Genomic DNA, 21,525 nt, shown 5'->3' on the forward strand with positions numbered 1-21,525 from the left:
CATATTAGTAATAATATATGGCAGGCATCTGTCCTTTCATCCTGGACAATATTCATGACAAATGTGTGCTTTGTTTTAAATATGTCTTGTTTGTATTTACACTGTATGAAAACATTTTTTTTAAAGGAATTTTATCTTTGCAACCTCATTATACTATTGGCTGAGTTTTATATTCATTAATGTACGTTTCTCAATACCCGAAATAATTTGAATTTTATTTTAAAACGCTTTCTACCTCTAACAACCAAAAAGCTGTGAAAATAATGACGCTGTGCTCCAAATGTGCATTATTTACGGAACTTGTGTGAGCCTATGGCTTACACTTTGTTACATATATATATATATATATATATATATATATATATATATATATATATATATATATATATATATATATATATATATATATATATATATATATTTGCTATTCTATTTTAGTTGCTTTATTGGGTTTACAACCCCCTGGCGCTGTTTTGTACTGTTTCTGTACTTGTTGTGTTCATTATTATTCATTTGCTTGTATGTAAATGTTGCATTTTATAAATAAAAGGTTTATAAAAATAATAAATAAATTACGGATAAAAAACATTTATTTTTCTAGGTTTTTAGGGAAATACACCATAAGTCTGGTTAATATTACTTTTGAAAGTTAAATCTTCAAAATGATTAGTACTGTCAACAAAAATAAAGAAAAATAGGGGCGAACAATACGCTCAGGCTCATGTTAGTAATAATATGTTGTTGCAGTACTCCAGTTAGCCTGCACGGGCCGCTGCAGTACCACCAGGGTCACTAGACGTAGAAGAAGAAAACACGGAAGACGCCGTATTTCCCTAAAAACCTAGTAAAATAAATATTTTTTTCTATTTTTAGTTGCTTTATTTAGTTTACAACCCCCTGGCGCCGTTTTGTACTATTTCTGTACTTGTTGTTTATTATTATTTATTTGCTTGTATGTAAATGTTGCATATTATAAATAAAGGGTTATAAAAACATACAAAAATTACAGATAAAAAAAAGCATTTATTTTTCTAGGTTTTTAGGGAAATACGCCATTAATCTGGTTAGTATTACTTTTGAAAGTAAAAAATCTTCAAAATGATTAGTACTGTCAACAAAAATAAAGAAAAATAGGGGCGGGAAATACACTCAGGCTCATATTAGTAATAATATGTTGTTGCAGTACTCCAGTTAGCCTGCACGGGCCGCTGCAGTACCACCAGGGTCACTAGACGTAGAAGAAGAAAACACGGAAGACGCCGTATTTCCCTAAAAACCTAGAAAAATAAATAGTTTTTCTATTTTAGTTGCTTTATTAGTTTACAACCCCCTGGCGCTGTTTTGTACTATTTCTGTACTTGTTGGGTTCATTATTATTTCTTTCTTTCTATGTAAATGTTGCATATTATAATTAGTATTGTGTTAGCATCAATTTATTATAGATTAGTATTACACATTATTAATATTAGAAGTTGACCATTTAAATATGAATAAGTATTAGTGTTAGTATAATAAATTATTATTATAAATGACTGGTAGTATTATACATTATTTCTAAATTGATATTATAAAACATAGTATTAGTTGTATTATAATAAATGGGTATTAATTAGTAAAAATAATCACTAGTTGATAACTCGTATTTGTGTATTATAAATTACCAGTAGTATTATACATTAATATTACTAGTTGATAATATTAATTACAGTAGTATTGAAAATATTATAGTAAACTGTTATTAATTAGTATTATAAATGATGACTAATTGATAGTAATAAGTATTTGTGTGAGTATTATACATTACCAGTAGTATTATGAATTAATATTACTAGTTGTTAATTAAAATTAGTATAGTGTGAATGTTGTCTGTCTATCTGTGTTGGCCCTGCGATGAGGTGGCGACTTGTCCAGGGTGTACCCCGCCTTCCGCCCGATTGTAGCTGAGATAGGCTCCAGCGACCCCGAAGGGAATAAGCGGTAGAAATGGATGGATGGAAAAATAAAGGTTTATTTTTAAAAATTAAAAATTACGGATAAAAAACATTTATTTTTCTAGGTTTTTAGGAAAATACGCCATAAATCTGGTTAGTATTACTTTTGAGGGTAAAAAATCTTCAAAATGATTAGTACTGTCAACAAAATTTAAGAAAAATAGGGGTGGAAAATAAACTCAGGCTCATATTAGTAATAATATGTTGTTGCAGTACTCCGGGTAGCCTGCACGGGCCGCTGCAGTACCACCAGGGTCACTGGACGTAGAAGAAGAAAAACACGGAAAACGCCGTGGTGACGTCAGTAGCATGTGCGGACATCGAAGCGTCTAGAAACTTCTCACAGTTGGACGAAAGGTGACGACACTTTCAAAGCAGCGGAAATCTTTTGTCAAGGTTAGAAAATGTCGGCCATCGCCCAGGAACATGTGCGGGGGGAAAGCGTCTTTAAGGACCTGAGCGCCGACGACGACGACTGGCAGGCGACGGAGATGTCGAGCTTGTGCATGAACTGCTACCAGGACGGCGTCACACGCCTGCTGCTCACTAAGATCCCCTTCTTCAAGGAGGTCATTGTCAGCTCCTTCAGCTGCGACAAATGCAGCTGGTCCAACACGGAGATCCAGTCCGCGGGCCGCATTCAGGAGCAAGGCGTCTGCTACACGCTGAAAGTCCGAAGCAAGCCGGACTTAGACCGGGAAGTGGTGAAGATGGACAGCGCCACCACCAGGATACCAGAGCTGGACTTTGAGATCCCTCCCTTCACGCAGAAAGGCTCCCTGTCCACCATCGAGGGCCTTTTGGACCGGGCTGTGGCCGGCTTGGAGCAGGACCAAGTGGCCAGACAGGCAGCCGACCCGGAGGTGGCCGGGAAAATAAACACCTTCATCCAGAAACTGAAAAAGCTCAAAGACGTCCAGGAGGGATTCACTTTGGTCATTGAAGATCCGTCAGGCAACAGTTTTGTGGAGAACCCGATGGCCCCCCGAAAGGACGAGGCCCTCACCGTGTCCCGGTTCAGGCGCAGCGTTCAGCAGGAGAAGCAGCTGGGTTTGAGGGCGGATGACGACCCAGAGGACGAGGAGCCACCAGGCGACGACTTGGACACCATGAGGAGTGAAGTTTTGGTGTTCAACACCAACTGTCCCGAGTGCAACGCCCCGGCCTCCACCAACATGAAGCTGGTCCAGATCCCTCACTTCAAGGAGGCCGTCATCATGGCCACCAACTGTGACAGCTGCGGACATCGGACCAATGAGGTCAAGTCGGGCGGTGCCACAGAGGAAAAGGGCACCAAGATCTCCCTGCGCATCAGCGCCGCGTCCGACATGACCCGAGACCTGCTCAAGTCCGAGACCTGCAATGTCCTCATCCCCGAGCTGGAATTGGAGCTGGGCATGGGGGCGGTGTGCGGGAAGTTCACCACCCTGGAGGGCCTGCTGACCGACATCAGGGACCTCGTCGTCTCCAAAAACCCGTTTGTCTGCGGCGATAGCGGCGATTCCGATCGCATGCGGAAGCTGAAGGAGTTTGGCGAGAAGATCGACAAGATCATAGCCGGGGAGATGAAGGTCCACATCATCCTGGACGACCCGGCCGGGAACAGCTACCTGGAGAACGTGTACGCCCCCGAGGCCGACCCGGAGATGACCGTCGAGAAGTACGCTCGCTCGTTTGAGCAAAACGAAGAGCTGGGTCTGAACGATATGAAAACGGAAGGCTACCAGGAAGACAACTGAAAGCTCTCAAGAGACCGAGAACCATCTTTGTCGTCTCCTGACATGACATTTCGAAACAAGTTCAGGAGTAAACAAATTCTCAAAAGACAAGAAAGCTTTGCCTCCAAGCCAGTGTTGTTTTTATTGTATTTTGGTTTTTTTTGGGTTATGTTATCCTCATCAGTATGTTTTAATAATGGCAAGAAGTTCTAAGTTGTTTGTTGGTGCAGTGGACACTAAGTCTACATGCCAGTGCAGATAATCCTGTACAATACTTGGGAATTTTGGTTGCAATGCCTTGATCCGTCACAAGAGGGTGCTCAGCCACAGCTGGGAGTTCTCACGGGTTTTAGATTTTCTGTGTTTGAGTGTCATTTCAATGACAAACAGCAGTCATAATGGCAAGTGGGTTGTATCTTTTTAAGAAAACAGAACGACTGGTCGAAATGCTATTTTATTTGGACAACAAAGCCATGTTGCCTTCATATTATTTAGAGCCTTGTGAGAGTTATGAGGCAAAATGTACACTTAAAGCAACAGAGGCTCGTATATGTTTATGAAATGTGTTTGAAATGGAAGGGCAAGAGCTATTTGGAAATAAATAATGATGGAACGTCACTCTAGACTAATCATTGCATGTGATCATGTAGCCCAATTGTTGGTTTGACTGACCGGTACTCATTTGGTACTATTTTGGTTGCAGTGGTGCCACATCCGGGAACTGTATTATCAAAGTTAGCTTGTAGAAAGGTTGGTTTTTATGTTTGATATCTCACACTTGCAGCAACAAGTTTCAGTCACAGCAGAATCCACATACCGTATTTTTCGGAGTATAAGTCGCACCGGCCGAAAATGCATAATAAAGAAGGAAAAAAAACATAAGTCGCACTAGAGTATAAGTCGCATTTTTGGGGGGGAAATGTATTTGATAAAAGCCAACAGCAAGAATAGACATTTGAAAGGCAATTTAAAATGTGTAAAGAATAGTGAACAACAGGCTGAATAAGTGTACGTTATATGAGGCATAAATAACCAACTGCTATGTTAACGTAACATATTATGGTAAGAGTCATTCAAATAACTATAACATATAGAACATGCTATACGTTTACCAAACAATCTGTCACTCCTAATCGCTAAATCCCATGAAATCTTTTTCGTCTAGTCCAGTGGTTCTTAACCTGGGTTGGATGGAACCCTAGGGGTTTGGTGAGTCGGCCTCAGGGGTTCGACGGAGGTCAAAACACACCCGACTCATCGTGTGAATACAAACTTCTCCCTATCGGCGTATTACGGATACGGCAACAGCTGACTGGTTTGCAGGTGTGTAGTTTGTTGTGAGTTTATGCACTGTGTTGGTTTTGTGGTTTGAACAAGGTGATGTTCATTCACGCTTCATTTTGTGCACCAGTAAAAAAACACGGTAACACTTTAGTATGGGGAACATATTCACCATTAATTAGTTGTTTGTTAACATGCAAATTAGTAACATATTGGCTCTTAACTAGTCATTATTAAGTACTTCTTAATGCCTTATTCGGCATGGCCTTATTATAACCCTAACCCTAACCAAATAACTCTAAATTAAGTCTTTATTACTTAGAATATGTTCCCCTAGTGTCCAAATAACACTAAATTAAGTCTTTGTTACTTAGAATATGTTCCCCTAGTGTCCAAATAACTCTAAATTAAGTCTTTATTACTTAGAATATGTTCCCCTAGTGTCCAAATAGCTCTAAATTAAGTCTTTGTTACTTAGAATATGTTCCCCTAGTGTCCAAATAACAATGAATGAAGTCTTTGTTACTTAGAATATGTTCCCCTAGTGTCCAAAAAACTCTAAATTAAGTCTTTGTTACTTAGAATATGTTCCCGTAGTGTCCAAATAGCTCTAAATTAAGTCTTTGTTACTTAGAATATGTTCCCCTAGTGTCCAAATAACTCTAAATTAAGTCTTTGTTACTTAGAATATGTTCCCCTAGTGTCCAAATAGCTCTAAATTAAGTCTTTGTTACTTAGAATATGTTCCCCTAGTGTCCAAATAACTCTAAATTAAGTCTTTGTTACTTAGAATATGTTCCCCATACTAAAGTGTTACCTAAAACATATAACTTTGTCTTGAATTTGAAAAAAAACAACATTTTATTTTTCACTAAAGAAGGGTTGGGTGAATGCGCATATGAAACTTGTGGGGTTTGGTACCTCCAACAAGGTTAAGAACCACTGGTCTAGTCTCTTACGTGAATGAGATAAATATTATTTGATATTTTACAGTAATGTGTTAAAAATTTCACACATAAGTCGCTCCTGAGTATAAGTCGCACCCCCGGCCAAACTATGAAAAAAACTGCGACTTATAGTCCGAAAAATACGGTAGTTATTAATAAGAGGAATCATCACTTTTAACTATATCCTTTAAGTCAGTGTTTTTCAACCACTGTGCCGCGGCACACTAGTGTACCGTGAGATATTGTCTGGTGTGCCGTGGGAGATTATGTCATTTCACCTAATTGTGTTAAAAAAATATTTTTTTGGCAAACCAGTAATTATAGTCTGCAAATGATGTGTTGTTGTTGACAGATTGCTGGACGACAGCAAAGACTTACAGCGTGTGGAGCCGCAGACGGCGTCCGCAAAGTACATCCGTACATGACATGACAATGAACATCAAAATAGGAGCGCAAGACAAGAACAAAAACTCCAAATAAGTCACGGCGTGATGTGACCGGTCATGACGGTACACCTACTTTGAGACAAGAGCTATAGTGAGGCATGGTTGGTTATGGTTTGAATATCCAACAGTTGCGAGAATAACTTTTTATTGTCAATATTGGCTGCTGAGTTTAATTTTTTAATGTTTTCTGCTCGTGGTGTGCCTCGAAATTTTTCAAATGAAAAAAAATGTGCCTTGGCTCAGAAAAGGTTGAAAAACCCTGCTTTAATAATACTGTCGTGGACTCGTGGAGCAAGTTCAGCAGTTTTTGTCAAATTCATCACTGATTGCTTTTGTTTTTCCTCACACGGAGGAGTCACAGCCCCCCTCGAGGAACTCTGGTGTTAAATTTGGTCGCCGTAAGACTCCGATCGAGACGATATGGATCCCTATCATGTGACCGCTTTTGATTTTGCTGCAAGCTGCCGACTACGGTACCGATGGCCACCACGCTTGGCCGGGGTGGAGGGCTAAATCTGACCACAGGGATGACCCTCGCAGCTGTCCCGGGCTTTCAGGACCGAGCGAGTCGACCCGGGCGTCACGTGGAGAACCAAAACAGAGGCGCCGCTTGCCAAAAGCAGCAAATAAAGCACTTGTGTGGACAGTTGGACAGGGGAGCTGAGGTCGCTGTAATCGCAAGTGTCCTTAGTGTGGCCGGTCTGACCGTCGGCGCTTGACCTTTGACCTCTGGCTGTCAACAGATTAACAATGGTGGTTCATTCAAACATGCCTATGCTTCAATACGTATATATATATATATATATATATATATGCCTCATAATGTAGGCACTCCATATATGTCGATCGAAAGGGGGTGTGACGTTTATATGTTGTAAATATTCAGTGTTTTATCGTTCATAGAAAAATGTAAAAATTCCATTATGTTTTTAAGGCGGTCTGTCTTGACGTTTTTAGCATTCAATCAGACACTGTGAGGTTTTGTATTAGTGCTCCTAAAAATAGATATGATATACTGTAGGTATATATACATATGTATGTGTATATATATATATATATATATATATATATATATATATATATATATACACTACCGTTCAAAAGTTTGGGGTCACCCAAACAATTTAGTGGAATAGCCTTCATTTCTAAGAACAAGAATAGACTGTGGAGTTTCAGATGAAAGTTCTCTTTTTCTGGCCATTTTGAGCGTTTAATTGAGCCCACAAATGTGATGCTCCAGAAACTCAATCTGCTCAAAGGAAGGTCAGTTTTGTAGCTTCTGTAACGAGCTAAAGTGTTTTCAGATGTGTGAACATGATTGCACAAGGGTTTTCTAATCATCAATTAGCCTTCTGAGCCAATGAGCAAACACATTGTACCATTAGAACACTGGAGTGATAGTTTCTGGAAATGGGCCTCTATACACCTATGTAGATATTGCACCAAAAAGCAGACATTTGCAGCTAGAATAGTCATTTACCACATTAGCAATGTATAGAGTGTATTTCTTTCAAGTTAAGACTAGTTTAAAGTTATCTTCATTGAAAAGTACAGTGCTTTTCCTTCAGAAATAAGGACATTTTAATGTGACCCCAAACTTTTGAACGGTAGTCTATATATATATATATATATGTATATATATATACATACATACATATATGTGTGTACAAAACTTTGAGGAGGTCATCATGGAAGTAAACAAGGTAGGAATCGAACTTTCACCTTTTACATACAATTAATATATATATATATTCATCTATGTGTGTATACTGTATATGTATATATATATGTGTATATACACACATACATATATATACTAATATACAGTGCTTTTCCTTCAAAAATAAGGACATTTCAATGTGACCCCAAACTTTTGAACGGTAGTATATATATATATATATATATATATATATATATATATATATATATATATATATATATTCACATACATACATATATGTATATTCACATACATACATATATATGTATATACACATACATACATATATATATATGTATATATACATATATATGCATATATATATATATGTATACATATATGTATGTAAGTATATATGTATATAAATATATATATATGCATGTATTTACATAAATACATACATATATACTTTATATAGATTAGATGGATAGATCATTTTATAATCCACTTTTTTTTAAATTATAAATTGGTTTAGAATTGGAATAAATACAATTTTGCGATTCAGATGTGATTAAAAAAAAGAATTTGAGCACCCATAATTTTTATATACCATATTACAATGTGTATATATATATATATGTACATACATATATACATATATTTACATACATACATATATATATATATACAATACAGCACCCATAATTTTTATATACCATATTACAATGTGTATATATATATATATGTACATACATATATACATATATTTACATACATACATATATATATATATACAATACAGCACCCATAATTGTTATATACCATATTACAATTTGTTAGTATAAATAAATACTTCAATATCTGCTTGTCACCTATGACTTCAAAGCAAGTTATGCATCAATTTGTATGTACCAATCATCAAATGCATAGACAATTGTGCAATAACACAATGATACACCTAAATGTAAACATTCACAGTTACAACCGGCCCTCTAAAGGTAGCCGTAACTGCGATATGACCTCAATGAAAACAAGTTTGACACCCTTGTTGCAAACCGTCTGGTGGAAGATTAAACTCCCAAGTGTACCAGTTTGGGGCCAACTGGACCTTCCACCAAACACGGGGTGAACATTTAATGCGCTTTCTCTTACCCGCAGAGGGGGCAGCTGAGGCGGCTGTCATTGGTCCGACCCAGTAAGCAGCGGGCGCAGAAGATGTGGTAGCAGTCCAGCAGACACGGGGACTGGTACTGCTCGTGGCACAGGTGGCACACCAAGGGGTGCAGGTTGGCACAGTCCACACTACACAGGCTGTCCACATTGCTGAGAATTCCCCCTGACATCTGAAAGAAGTTCCAGCAGTGAGTGACACTTTTTCTTCCTCTTAATTGGGAACTGCACTTTCTTTTTTTTAATGTTGCCTATAATTCCACATCCTTATGTAAGACAAGAACACATATGATCTTCTTTTTTATGCATTCTAAATCGTAAATAAATGTTAGCAAAAGTCAGCAAACGATTGAGTCAATGGAAGTTGCACCATTCCGCCTATAAAACACTCTAAAATAACCTCCATAAATGTTTTATGTACTGTACATGCTGTAATACAGGGGTCAGCAACCTTTTTGAAAGCAAGAGCTACTTCTTGGGTAGTGATTAATGCGAAGGGCTACCAGTTTGATACACACTTCAATAAATTGCCAGAAATAGCCAATTTTCTCAATTTACCTTTAACTCTATGTTATTATTAATAATGAATGATATTTACACTTAATTGAACGGTTTAAAAGAGGAGAAAACACGGGGGGAAAATGACAATTAAATTTTGAAACATAGTTTATCTTCAATTTCGACTCTTTAAAATTCAAAAATTCAACCGAAAAAAAGAAGAGAAAAACTAGCTAATTTGAATCTTTTTGAAAAAATTTAAAAAAGAATTTATGGAACATCATTAGTCATTTTTTCCTGATTAAGATTAATTTTAGAATTTTGATGACATGTTTTAAATAGGTTAAAATCCAAGCTACACTTTGTTAGAATATATAACAAATTGGACCAAGCTATATTTCTAACAAAGACAAATCATTATTTCTTCTACATTTTCCAGAACAAAAATTTTAAAAGAGATTCAAAAGACTTTGAAATAAGATTTAAATTTGAATCTACAGATTTTCTAGATTTGCCAGAATAATTTTTTTGAATTTTAATCATAATAAGTTTGAAGAAATATTTCACAAATATTCTTCGTGGAAAAAACAGAAGCTAAAATGAAGAATTAAATTAAAATCTATTTATTTTTTTTTTTTTAAATTACTTGAACATTGATTTAAATTGTCAGGAAAGAAGAGGAAGGAATTTAAAAGGTAAAAAGGTATATGTTTAAAAATCCTGAAATCATTTTTTCTCTAAAATTGTCTTTCTGAAAGTTATAAGAAGCAAAGTAAAAAAAAATAATGAATTTATTTAAACAAGTGAAGACCAAGTCTTTAAAATATTTTCTTGGATTTTCAAATTCTATTTGAGTTTTGTCTCTCTTAGAATTAAAAATGTCGGGCAAAGCGAGACCAGCTTGCTAGTAGATAAATACAATTTAAAAAATAGAGGCAGCTCACTGGTAAGGGCTGCTATTTGAGCTATTTTTAGAACAGGCCAGCGGGCTACTCATCTGGTCCTTACGGGCTACCTGGTGCCCGCGGGCACCGCGTTGGTGACCCCTGCTGTAATACATAAGTAATGTAGTAACAGCCACCTTCATAACAACATGCAATATTTTCATATTTTGGGGATTTGGCGTATTCATTTCTCAGACGTATCAAAACGCTTGCTTTTCCCTTTAGCAACAGCAACTCATGTAGACTTTAAGAGCCAATGATTACTTTGGGACAAATGATGATCCAGAACCTTATCTTTTTGAGCCTGAAAATGCAGAGGACGAGCAACAAGTTCTAGAAGCTGCGTGCGAAACAGATCTCGCTAGTGAAACACTAAGCATTGCTAAGTGTACACTTATTAGCTGCATTGTTAGCTACCTCGTACGTGCTCTATTTTATGTTTTAGAATACACATATATATGTATATATATATAGGGATTGTAAATGATAGGCACACTTCCAAAAAAACTGCACTTCCCCTTTAAGGTTGGATCATGAAGAAGTTGTGTCATGTTTGATAAGAGTCACAGTTGCCAGACTGCACTGTAACAGGAATCAAATAACAGCAGCCATAGGGATTAAAATGAACTAAAGGAGCCGTGGTCTTACCTTGACGAGTGATTAAGTCATCCACGGACGGCTAATGTTGACAACGCTAACTCCTACAAAACAGAGCCACAGTTTAGGTGGCTTGTATTGCACATGGAGAGCAAAAAGAGCCACTGTCTTACCTTCCAGTGCCGCTATCAACAACCCCCCAGCGGGAATGGCAACAATGCAGAAACTCTTCAATAGTAGGCCGAGGGGCTGCCTCTACCGGGCAGCTGACGGCACAGGCGTCATGCCAACCCCCCCCGTGTGCTGCCAAAGTGCAACAGGGCCATTGGAACGTGCGCATTGGACACACGGTCATCCTGGCGAGGACGCAGAATAGTGTGAAAATGACATCTCAAGAGCAACACATGCAAGTTTGTCAAGGGACAATACTCCTAATGCAAGGCCGATAGGGGCAAACGTTAGGCTGACCATATTCTTAAATGCCAAAAAGAGGACACATATATGCGTGCCAAGGCGGGGAAGAGGACACATATATGCGTGCCAAGGCGGGAAGAGGACACATATATGCGTGCCAAGGCGGGAAGAGGACACATGTATGCGTGCCAAGGTGGGAAGAGGACACATGTATGCGTGCCAAGGCGGGAAGAGGACACATATATGCGTGCCAAGGCGGGAAGAGGACACATATATGCGTGCCAAGGCGGGGAAGAGGACACATATATGCGTGCCAAGGCGGGAAGAGGACACATATATGCGTGCCAAGGCGGGAAGAGGACACATATATGCGTGCCAAGGCGGGAAGAGGACACATATATGCGTGCCAAGGCGGGGAAGAGGACACATATATGCGTGCCAAGGCGGGAAGAGGACACATATATGCGTGCCAAGGCGGGAAGAGGACACATATATGCGTGCCAAGGCGGGAAGAGGACACATATATGCGTGCCAAGGCGGGAAGAGGACACATATATGCGTGCCAAGGCGGGAAGAGGACACATATATGCGTGCCAAGGCGGGAAGAGCACACATATATGCGTGCCAAGGCGGGAAGAGGACACATATATGCGTGCCAAGGCGGGAAGAGGACACATATATGCGTGCCAAGGCGGGAAGAGGACACATATATGCGTGCCAAGGCGGGAAGAGGACACATATATGCGTGCCAAGGCGGGAAGAGGACACATATATGCGTGCCAAGGCGGGAAGAGGACACATATATGCGTGCCAAGGCGGGAAGAGGACACATATATGCGTGCCAAGGCGGGAAGAGGACACATATATGCGTGCCAAGGCGGGAAGAGGACACATGTATGCGTGCCAAGGCGGGAAGAGGACACATATATGCGTGCCAAGGCGGGAAGAGGACACATATATGCGTGCCAAGGCGGGAAGAGGACACATATATGCGTGCCAAGGCGGGAAGAGGACACATATATGCGTGCCAAGGCGGGAAGAGGACACATATATGCGTGCCAAGGCGGGAAGAGCACACATATATGCGTGCCAAGGCGGGAAGAGGACACATATATGCGTGCCAAGGCGGGAAGAGGACACATATATGCGTGCCAAGGCGGGAAGAGGACACATATATGCGTGCCAAGGCGGGAAGAGGACACATATATGCGTGCCAAGGCGGGAAGAGGACACATATATGCGTGCCAAGGCGGGAAGAGGACACATATATGCGTGCCAAGGCGGGAAGAGGACACATATATGCGTGCCAAGGCGGGAAGAGGACACATATATGCGTGCCAAGGCGGGAAGAGGACACATGTATGCGTGCCAAGGCGGGAAGAGGACACATATATGCGTGCCAAGGCGGGAAGAGGACACATATATGCGTGCCAAGGCGGGAAGAGGACACATATATGCGTGCCAAGGCGGGAAGAGGACACATATATGCGTGCCAAGGCGGGAAGAGGACACATATATGCGTGCCAAGGCGGGAAGAGGACACATATATGCGTGCCAAGGCGGGAAGAGGACACATATATGCGTGCCAAGGCGGGAAGAGGACACATATATGCGTGCCAAGGCGGGAAGAGGACACATATATGCGTGCCAAGGCGGGAAGAGGACACATATATGCGTGCCAAGGCGGGAAGAGGACACATGTATGCGTGCCAAGGCGGGAAGAGGACACATATATGCGTGCCAAGGCGGGAAGAGGACACATATATGCGTGCCAAGGCGGGAAGAGGACACATATATGCGTGCCAAGGCGGGAAGAGGACACATATATGCGTGCCAAGGCGGGAAGAGGACACATATATGCGTGCCAAGGCGGGAAGAGGACACATATATGCGTGCCAAGGCGGGAAGAGGACACATATATGCGTGCCAAGGCGGGAAGAGGACACATATATGCGTGCCAAGGCGGGAAGAGGACACATGTATGCGTGCCAAGGCGGGAAGAGGACACATATATGCGTGCCAAGGCGGGAAGAGGACACATATATGCGTGCCAAGGCGGGAAGAGGACACATATATGCGTGCCAAGGCGGGAAGAGGACACATATATGCGTGCCAAGGCGGGAAGAGGACACATATATGCGTGCCAAGGCGGGAAGAGGACACATATATGCGTGCCAAGGCGGGAAGAGGACACATATATGCGTGCCAAGGCGGGAAGAGGACACATATATGCGTGCCAAGGCGGGAAGAGGACACATATATGCGTGCCAAGGCGGGAAGAGGACACATGTATGCGTGCCAAGGCGGGAAGAGGACACATATATGCGTGCCAAGGCGGGAAGAGGACACATATATGCGTGCCAAGGCGGGAAGAGGACACATATATGCGTGCCAAGGCGGGAAGAGGACACATATATGCGTGCCAAGGCGGGAAGAGGACACATATATGCGTGCCAAGGCGGGAAGAGGACACATATATGCGTGCCAAGGCGGGAAGAGGACACATATATGCGTGCCAAGGCGGGAAGAGGACACATATATGCGTGCCAAGGCGGGAAGAGGACACATGTATGCGTGCCAAGGCGGGAAGAGGACACATATATGCGTGCCAAGGCGGGAAGAGGACACATATATGCGTGCCAAGGCGGGAAGAGGACACATATATGCGTGCCAAGGCGGGAAGAGGACACATATATGCGTGCCAAGGCGGGAAGAGGACACATATATGCGTGCCAAGGCGGGAAGAGGACACATATATGCGTGCCAAGGCGGGAAGAGGACACATATATGCGTGCCAAGGCGGGAAGAGGACACATATATGCGTGCCGAGGCGGGAAGAGGACACATGTATGCGTGCCAAGGCGGGAAGAGCACACATATATGCGTGCCAAGGCGGGAAGAGGACACATATATGCGTGCCAAGGCGGGAAGAGGACACATATATGCGTGCCAAGGCGGGAAGAGGACACATATATGCGTGCCAAGGCGGGAAGAGGACACATATATGCGTGCCAAGGCGGGAAGAGGACACATGTATGCGTGCCAAGGCGGGAAGAGGACACATATATGCGTGCCAAGGCGGGAAGAGGACACATATATGCGTGCCAAGGCGGGAAGAGGACACATATATGCGTGCCAAGGCGGGAAGAGGACACATATATGCGTGCCAAGGCGGGAAGAGGACACATATATGCGTGCCAAGGCGGGAAGAGGACACATATATGCGTGCCAAGGCGGGAAGAGGACACATATATGCGTGCCAAGGCGGGGAAGAGGACACATATATGCGTGCCAAGGCGGGAAGAGGACACATATATGCGTGCCAAGGCGGGAAGAGGACACATATATGCGTGCCAAGGCGGGAAGAGGACACATATATGCGTGCCAAGGCGGGAAGAGGACACATATATGCGTGCCAAGGGGGGAAGAGGACACATATATGCGTGCCAAGGCGGGAAGAGGACACATATATGCGTGCCAAGGCGGGAAGAGGACACATATATGCGTGCCAAGGCGGGAAGAGGACACATATATGCGTGCCAAGGCGGGAAGAGGACACATATACGCGTGCCAAGGCGGGAAGAGGACACATATATGCGTGCCAAGGCGGGAAGAGGACACATGTATGCGTGCCAAGGCGGGAAGAGGACACATATATGCGTGCCACAGATATGCTTTCCTGCTTTGCACACAGTGCATTCTGCTTTCCATGTGTCACGGCCAGGACGAAAACACAGATACTTTTCCCGCAAATCATCCGTGAAGTTGCATTTACGTTTCGGCTTCTCTCTTGTGTTCTGTCTGTCTCTCCACTGTCTCGCTCTCTGTCTCTGCCCCTCCCTCACGAATGTTGCTGCTTGTGCAGACCTTCACAATTTGTTTTGTTTTCAACCCCTTCTTAACCCTGGACGTACATTGAAAATACACGCAGCCTTAACTCAAAATACCGGACATTTGAGGCATTTAAGAAACTCCGCCCTGACAGCCCCACAAAAGAGGACATGTCCGGGGAAAAGAGGACGTATGGTCAGTCTAGCAAACGTGCAGCAACAACGCTCCAAACAGCGTGAAACAAATGCAACTGGGAAATGCTGCAATCGCAATAACACCGCAAGAGCAAAAACATGCAGAAGAACAACGCTGCACATGGCAAATACGCACACAATTATACTCATTAAATATATCTCACCTGGTACAGTTTAACACAGACCTGGGCATTCTGCGGCCCGCGGGCCACATCCGGCCCTTTGTGCGTCTCCGTCCGTCCCGCGTGAGGTCAATCATAAATTACAAAATAAATGTAAAAAAGTATCTATGTCGAGTGCGCAATACAACGGCGCTGCTTTTGTTTTGAAAAGCGTTATTCGTATTACTTCAGTGTGGACGTATGCTCGTGTGTGATTGTGAGTGAATGTGAACAGCGGCAATCACAAATTACAAAATAAAGTTGAAAAAACATCTATGTCGTGCGTGCAATACAACTGTGCTGCTTTTATTTTGAAAAGTGTTATTTATGGGCGTATGTCCGTGTGTAACCTGTGAGTGAAGGTGCGCAGCGACAAGTGATGCCCGGTTATCCCCGAGACGCTAAAAAGAGAAAAGTTGATGAGGAATGGCGTGTTTTCAACAAGACATGGACTGCCAAGTATTTCTGTACAGAAATGAAAGGTAAAGCCGTGTGCTTAATTTGTGGTACACAGCTTGCTGTGTTTAAAGAATATCATTTGAATCGCCCGTACGCGACGAAGCACCAGGAAAAATACCGGAATCTGTCTGATGAAGCGCGCGCAAGGGAGGCTGATGCGTTGATGGTAAAACTGCAAACCCAACAAGGACTTTTTGCCAAATGTCACACCCCCAGAGATGCAGCCGTCAGGACAAGTTTCGTCATTTCTCACAAAATCGCCAGAAAAAGTAAGGCGTTTTCTGACGGAGAGTTTATTAAGGAGTGCTTATTGGACTCTGTTGCGCTGATATGCCCCAAGGAAGAGGGGCGCATTTGAGAACGTGTCACTCTCCCGACGCACTGTAACGAGGCGGGTTGAGACCATCGCTGGAAACTTGGAGCTTCAGCTGAAGAACAGAACGGCCGACTTTGACTGTTTTTCGCTGGCTTTGGATGGAGCTGCGATGTACGTGACACCGCCCAGCTGCTCATCTTCTTACGTGGGATAACTGCAGACTTTTAAATCACGGACGAGCTGGCAACCATGCAGTCAATTAAAGAGACAACTACAGGTAATGACTTGTTCACATAGGTAAATGCGTGTTTGGACATGTTAGGACTGAAATGGGACAAGCTGGCAGGTGTGACAACAGATGGTTGTCCAAATCTGACGGGGAAAAATGTTGGACTTTTAAAGAGGATGCAGGATAAAGTGACAGAAATGGACATTTTTGCATTGTATTATACATCAGGAAGTGTTGTGTAAGACAGTGTTCAAAATAAAGCCATCAAAAGCAATCTGCTTTTGTATAAAGTTAAGTTAGGTTAAATGTAATTATTATTATTATTATTATTATCTATCTTACGGTATATCAAAAATAATTTGAGCAAAATGTAATTGAAATATTGTCGGTGTGGCCCTCCAGCAGTGCTCAGGTTGCTCATGCAGCCCCCGGTAAAAATTAATTGCCCACCCCTGGTTTAACAGGATAAACCTTGTCAAATGATATGAAATCATGTTATAATCACTGAGATTATTATCAAGGCTTAGGGCAGGCTTCATACAAAATAAACACTAATCAAATACACTGCAAAAGAAGGGACTCATAAAAACGTAAATTACACAGTGCTAAAATTAATACAATCTCACTAAATTAACAATAAGTAATAGTAATATATACGTTTCTTAAATAAAATGTCAATAACTTTTGAGCGCAAATAAAAATACAGATTCACCACTTAAGTCGTCATTTTTGCGCTTAAAAAACGTCTCCATGACTTTAGCTTCAGACTTCTTCTGTTTGTTTGATATTGTCATTACTGCCACAGGTGGTGGAAAAGTGTATTACGACTGAGTACCGCTGCGGCCCACAGCTGGGAATATTTTTCGCTCGCCCTGTGGTTAAGAAACGCTGCCTTAAAGGACGGGTGTCGAACTCAAGGCCTGAGAGCTACATTTGTCGTTTAACGTGGCCCCCGAAAGCCTTGGAATAGAGTGCGTCGATAAAGTACTTTATCTTTCCTTACGAAGTGTATTCCTTCTTTCCATTCTCACAGAAAAAATACATGTAATGCATGTAGTTGCATGTCTTTTAAACTAATATCATCTAATAATGCAACAAATATAATACTATAGTACATTTCACACTTTTTGTTAGTTGAAATAAAAATAATAATTATATTAAATATCTGCTTGACGTAGGATTTCAAAGCAAGTTATCCATCAGATTGTAGATTTTATGGCAATAAAAACTGGCATCTCAGTGCCAGAATTTTACAGTAAAACAATACAGTACTGTTTTAGTAGTAACGTACTACACAAACACGAGCATCAAGTTACAACTACCGGCTGAATCTGAATTTATTTTGCTTACTGGAGAACTTTAGATATCTGCGAGTAATCACAACGAGCTTTTGATTGATTGATTGATTGATTGAAACTTTTATTAGTAGATTGCACAGTTCAGTACATATTCCGTACAATTGACCACTAAATGGTAACACCCCAATACGTTTTTCAACTTGTCCACGTAATCAATTCATGGTATTGGGGTCGCATTGTACCAAAAAACAAGCGTGTTTGCTAAAACAACTAGTAAAAGTAAGTAAATGCAGATGTAAATGGTGCATAATGTTAAGTTGTTTATGTATGTGTTTACTACATTAACTATTAGTACCTTGTTTGCTATCTTAATTCAAAGACTTTTAAAGTGTGCACTTATTTGTTACCGGGTTTTTAACAAATCAATGACTTGCAGTGCAGTGAAACATTTAAAAAACGTTCCTGGATGACAAAATTGCATTGGTATCCAAATATTTGGGTACATGGTCTAGGGCCCAAGTATATCACTGATATGCTCCCACTATATACGCCCTCTAGATCACTAAGATCTTCTGAGACCAATCTGTTAGCGGTTCCAAGAGTAAACTCAAATCAAGGGAGATCATCATTCAGTCACTATGCAACACATAGCTGGAATAAACTTCCTGAAGATGTCAGACTCTCCCCAACTCTCACTACTTTTAAAACTAGACTGAAGACTTTTATGTTCACCTTAGCTTTCAGCTAAATCTTTTAATCTTTTAACTTTTAACGTCTGCACTGTTTTTATTTTTATTGTCTGCATTTTAATTTTGCTTTTATTTTCTTTCATTTCACTTTGTTGTCTGTGAAGCACTTTGAGTCTGCCTTGTGTATGAAAAGCGCTATACAAATAAAGTTGCCTTGCCTTGCCTTGCCTATTTTATTCAGCAAATGTTATATATGCAAACAAATAATAACCTGTGATTAATCATAGTTCAAGAGTGTGAGTAATCTGATTTTTTTTTAAATATCACTTGACAACCCTAAATAGTATAAGACAAAATTGTTCTAAGATATCATTTTTTTTAAAAATGGATGTCTCATGCTGGTTCAAAAACCAGAGATAAAATGTAGGTTTGAAGATGACTTTGAAAAGTGGACAGTGAAGCCTTTTTACAAACTGCGGGTATTTTAAATAAATATTAATGACTTTCTGTTTATTTAAGTGTGAGTCTAGAACACTGTATATCAGTGGTCCCCAACCTTTTTGTAGCTGCGGACCGGTCAACGCTTGAAAATTTGTCCCACGGACCGGGGGCGAGGGGTGTGTGTGTGTGTGTGTGTGTGTGTATATTTAAAAAAAAAAAAAATTTTTTTTTTTTTTTTTACATAAATAAATAAATACAATCATGTGTGCTTACGGACTGTATCCCTGCAGACTGTATTGATCTATATTGATATATAATGTATATATTGTGATTTTTATGTTGATTTCATTTTTTTTTTTTAATTAAAAAAAAAATTTAAATTAAAAAAAAAATATATATATATATATTTTTTTTAATTTCTTGTGCGCACCGGTACCGGGCCGCGGCCCGGTGGTTGGGGACCACTGCTGTATATCACTGTGCCTTACCTTTTATTACTGCTTGTGGCAACCTTGTCCACTTTGTATGCAACGGCAAACTGTCCATCTTTGTCTGTCTGCAGGTTTTCACGATGGATGTTTTTTTTACACATAAATCACTTCTTGGTCTGGTTCCCGCTGATTTATGTTCTTTTTTATGTGAGTCGCTACAGCTTAAGGTCACAGGACATCCTTGGTGTGTTTGTTCCTGGAGCCAACACAAGTCTCGGTAAAAAATGTTTTTAAAAAAGCCTTTAGATTTGGTCATGGAATGAATTACAAAAAGATCTGAGGTTACCTGAACTGATCACTTTGGGGGAATTTCCGGCTATTTTAAATGATCCAGAAACTGTTCCTATTGGGCACTGCAATTTTTTTTACTGAAACATTTTTTTGTTTTACTTTTTGCACATTTTTATGTTTATTTTGTGAGTAATTTGTATTTTTAAACATAGTGTGTGACTGCTCCTGTTTTTTGTTGTTCTTCTTTGTGTTTATGAAACCAATTGTTGCTGCCCTTTTGGTCAGGTCACTCTCGGGAAAACAAATTTAATCTCAATTAGTTTTTAAGTGTTTAAATAAGGAAAATGAATGTGTTTTCATTTATAATACTACCTTCCTGTTACAAGACTATGCATTTACAGTATACAGCAGGGGTCCCCTAACTTTTTGACACTTTAACCCGCATTGGGTTAAAACAATTTGGCTACCCCAAATAAAGGGACAAGCTGTAGAAAATGGATGGATGGATGACATTCTATTTTAGTTACTTTATTGAGTTTACGACCCCTGGCGCTGTTTTGTACTGTTTTTGTACTTATTTTGATTATTATTTCTCATCCATCCATCCATTTTCTACCGCTTGTCCCTTTTGAGGTCGCGGGGGGTGCTGGAGCCTATCTCAGCTGCATTCGGGCGGAAGGCGGGGTACACCCTGGACAAGTTGCCACCTCATCGCAGGGCCAACACAGATAGACAGACAACATTCACACTCAAAATTGTTTGTAAATGTTGCAATTCATAAATAAAGGTTTATAAAATAAATAAATACAAAATTACATTCAGGTCATCATTCTTCTTTAGTTGCTTTATTGAGTTTACAACCCCCTGGCGCTTTTTTGTACTGTTTTTGTACTTATGTTGATTTATATTTCTCAATTGTTTGTAAATGTTGCAATTTATAAATAAAGATTTATAAAATAAATAAAAAATTACATTCATGTCGTCATTCGTTTACAACCCCTGCTGCTGTTTTGTACTGTTTTTGTACTTATTTTGATTATTATTTCTCAATTGTTTGTAAATGTTGCAATTTAAAAATAAAGATTTATAAAATAAATAAAAAAATACATTAATGTCGTCATTGTTCTTTAGTTGCTTTATTGAGTTTACAACCCCCTGCCGCTGTTTTGTACTGTTTTTGTACTTATGTTGATTATTATTTCTCAATTGTTTGTAAATGTTGCAATTTATAAATAAAGATTTATAAAATAAATAAAAAATTACATTCATGTCGTCATTGTTCTTTAGTTGCTTTATTGAGTTTACAACCCCCTGCCGCTGTTTTGTACTGTTTTTGTACTTATTTTGATTATTATTTCTCAATTGTTTGTAAATGTTGCAATTTATAAATAAAGATTTATAAAAAATAAATAAAAAAATACATTAATGTTGTCATTGTTCTTTAGTTGCTTTATTGAGTTTACAACCCTCTGCCGCTGTTTTGTACTTTTTTTGTACTTATGTTGATTATTATTTCTCA

At 40.3% G+C, this 21,525-nt stretch overlaps 2 protein-coding genes across 3 annotated transcripts in view; one reads left to right on the forward strand and one right to left on the reverse strand.

The window, feature by feature from the left end:
• The window catches only part of zpr1 (ZPR1 zinc finger), a 55,970-nt gene extending 51,404 nt beyond the window's left edge, over positions 1-4,566 (forward strand). For both annotated transcript variants that reach the window (XM_062037958.1, XM_062037957.1), the window contains exon 5: positions 2,205-4,566. In XM_062037958.1, coding sequence (XP_061893942.1) covers positions 2,396-3,730 — 1,335 coding nt within the window. In that variant the 5' untranslated portion in view covers positions 2,205-2,395 and the 3' untranslated portion in view covers positions 3,731-4,566. The remainder of the gene's footprint in view (positions 1-2,204) is intronic.
• Positions 1-21,525, reverse strand: part of LOC133643401 (RING finger protein 207-like) — a 64,909-nt gene that overhangs the window by 42,427 nt on the left and 957 nt on the right. Inside the window, exons 2-4 of the mRNA XM_062037956.1 lie at positions 11,426-11,608; positions 11,304-11,356; positions 9,196-9,386 (exon numbers count right to left, since the gene is read on the reverse strand). Of these exons, the coding sequence (XP_061893940.1) occupies positions 9,196-9,386 (191 nt within the window). The 5' untranslated portion in view covers positions 11,304-11,356; positions 11,426-11,608. The remainder of the gene's footprint in view (positions 1-9,195; positions 9,387-11,303; positions 11,357-11,425; positions 11,609-21,525) is intronic.

Source organism: Entelurus aequoreus, linkage group LG26 (genome assembly GCF_033978785.1).
Source record: "Entelurus aequoreus isolate RoL-2023_Sb linkage group LG26, RoL_Eaeq_v1.1, whole genome shotgun sequence".
NCBI classification, from domain to species: domain Eukaryota; kingdom Metazoa; phylum Chordata; class Actinopteri; order Syngnathiformes; family Syngnathidae; genus Entelurus; species Entelurus aequoreus.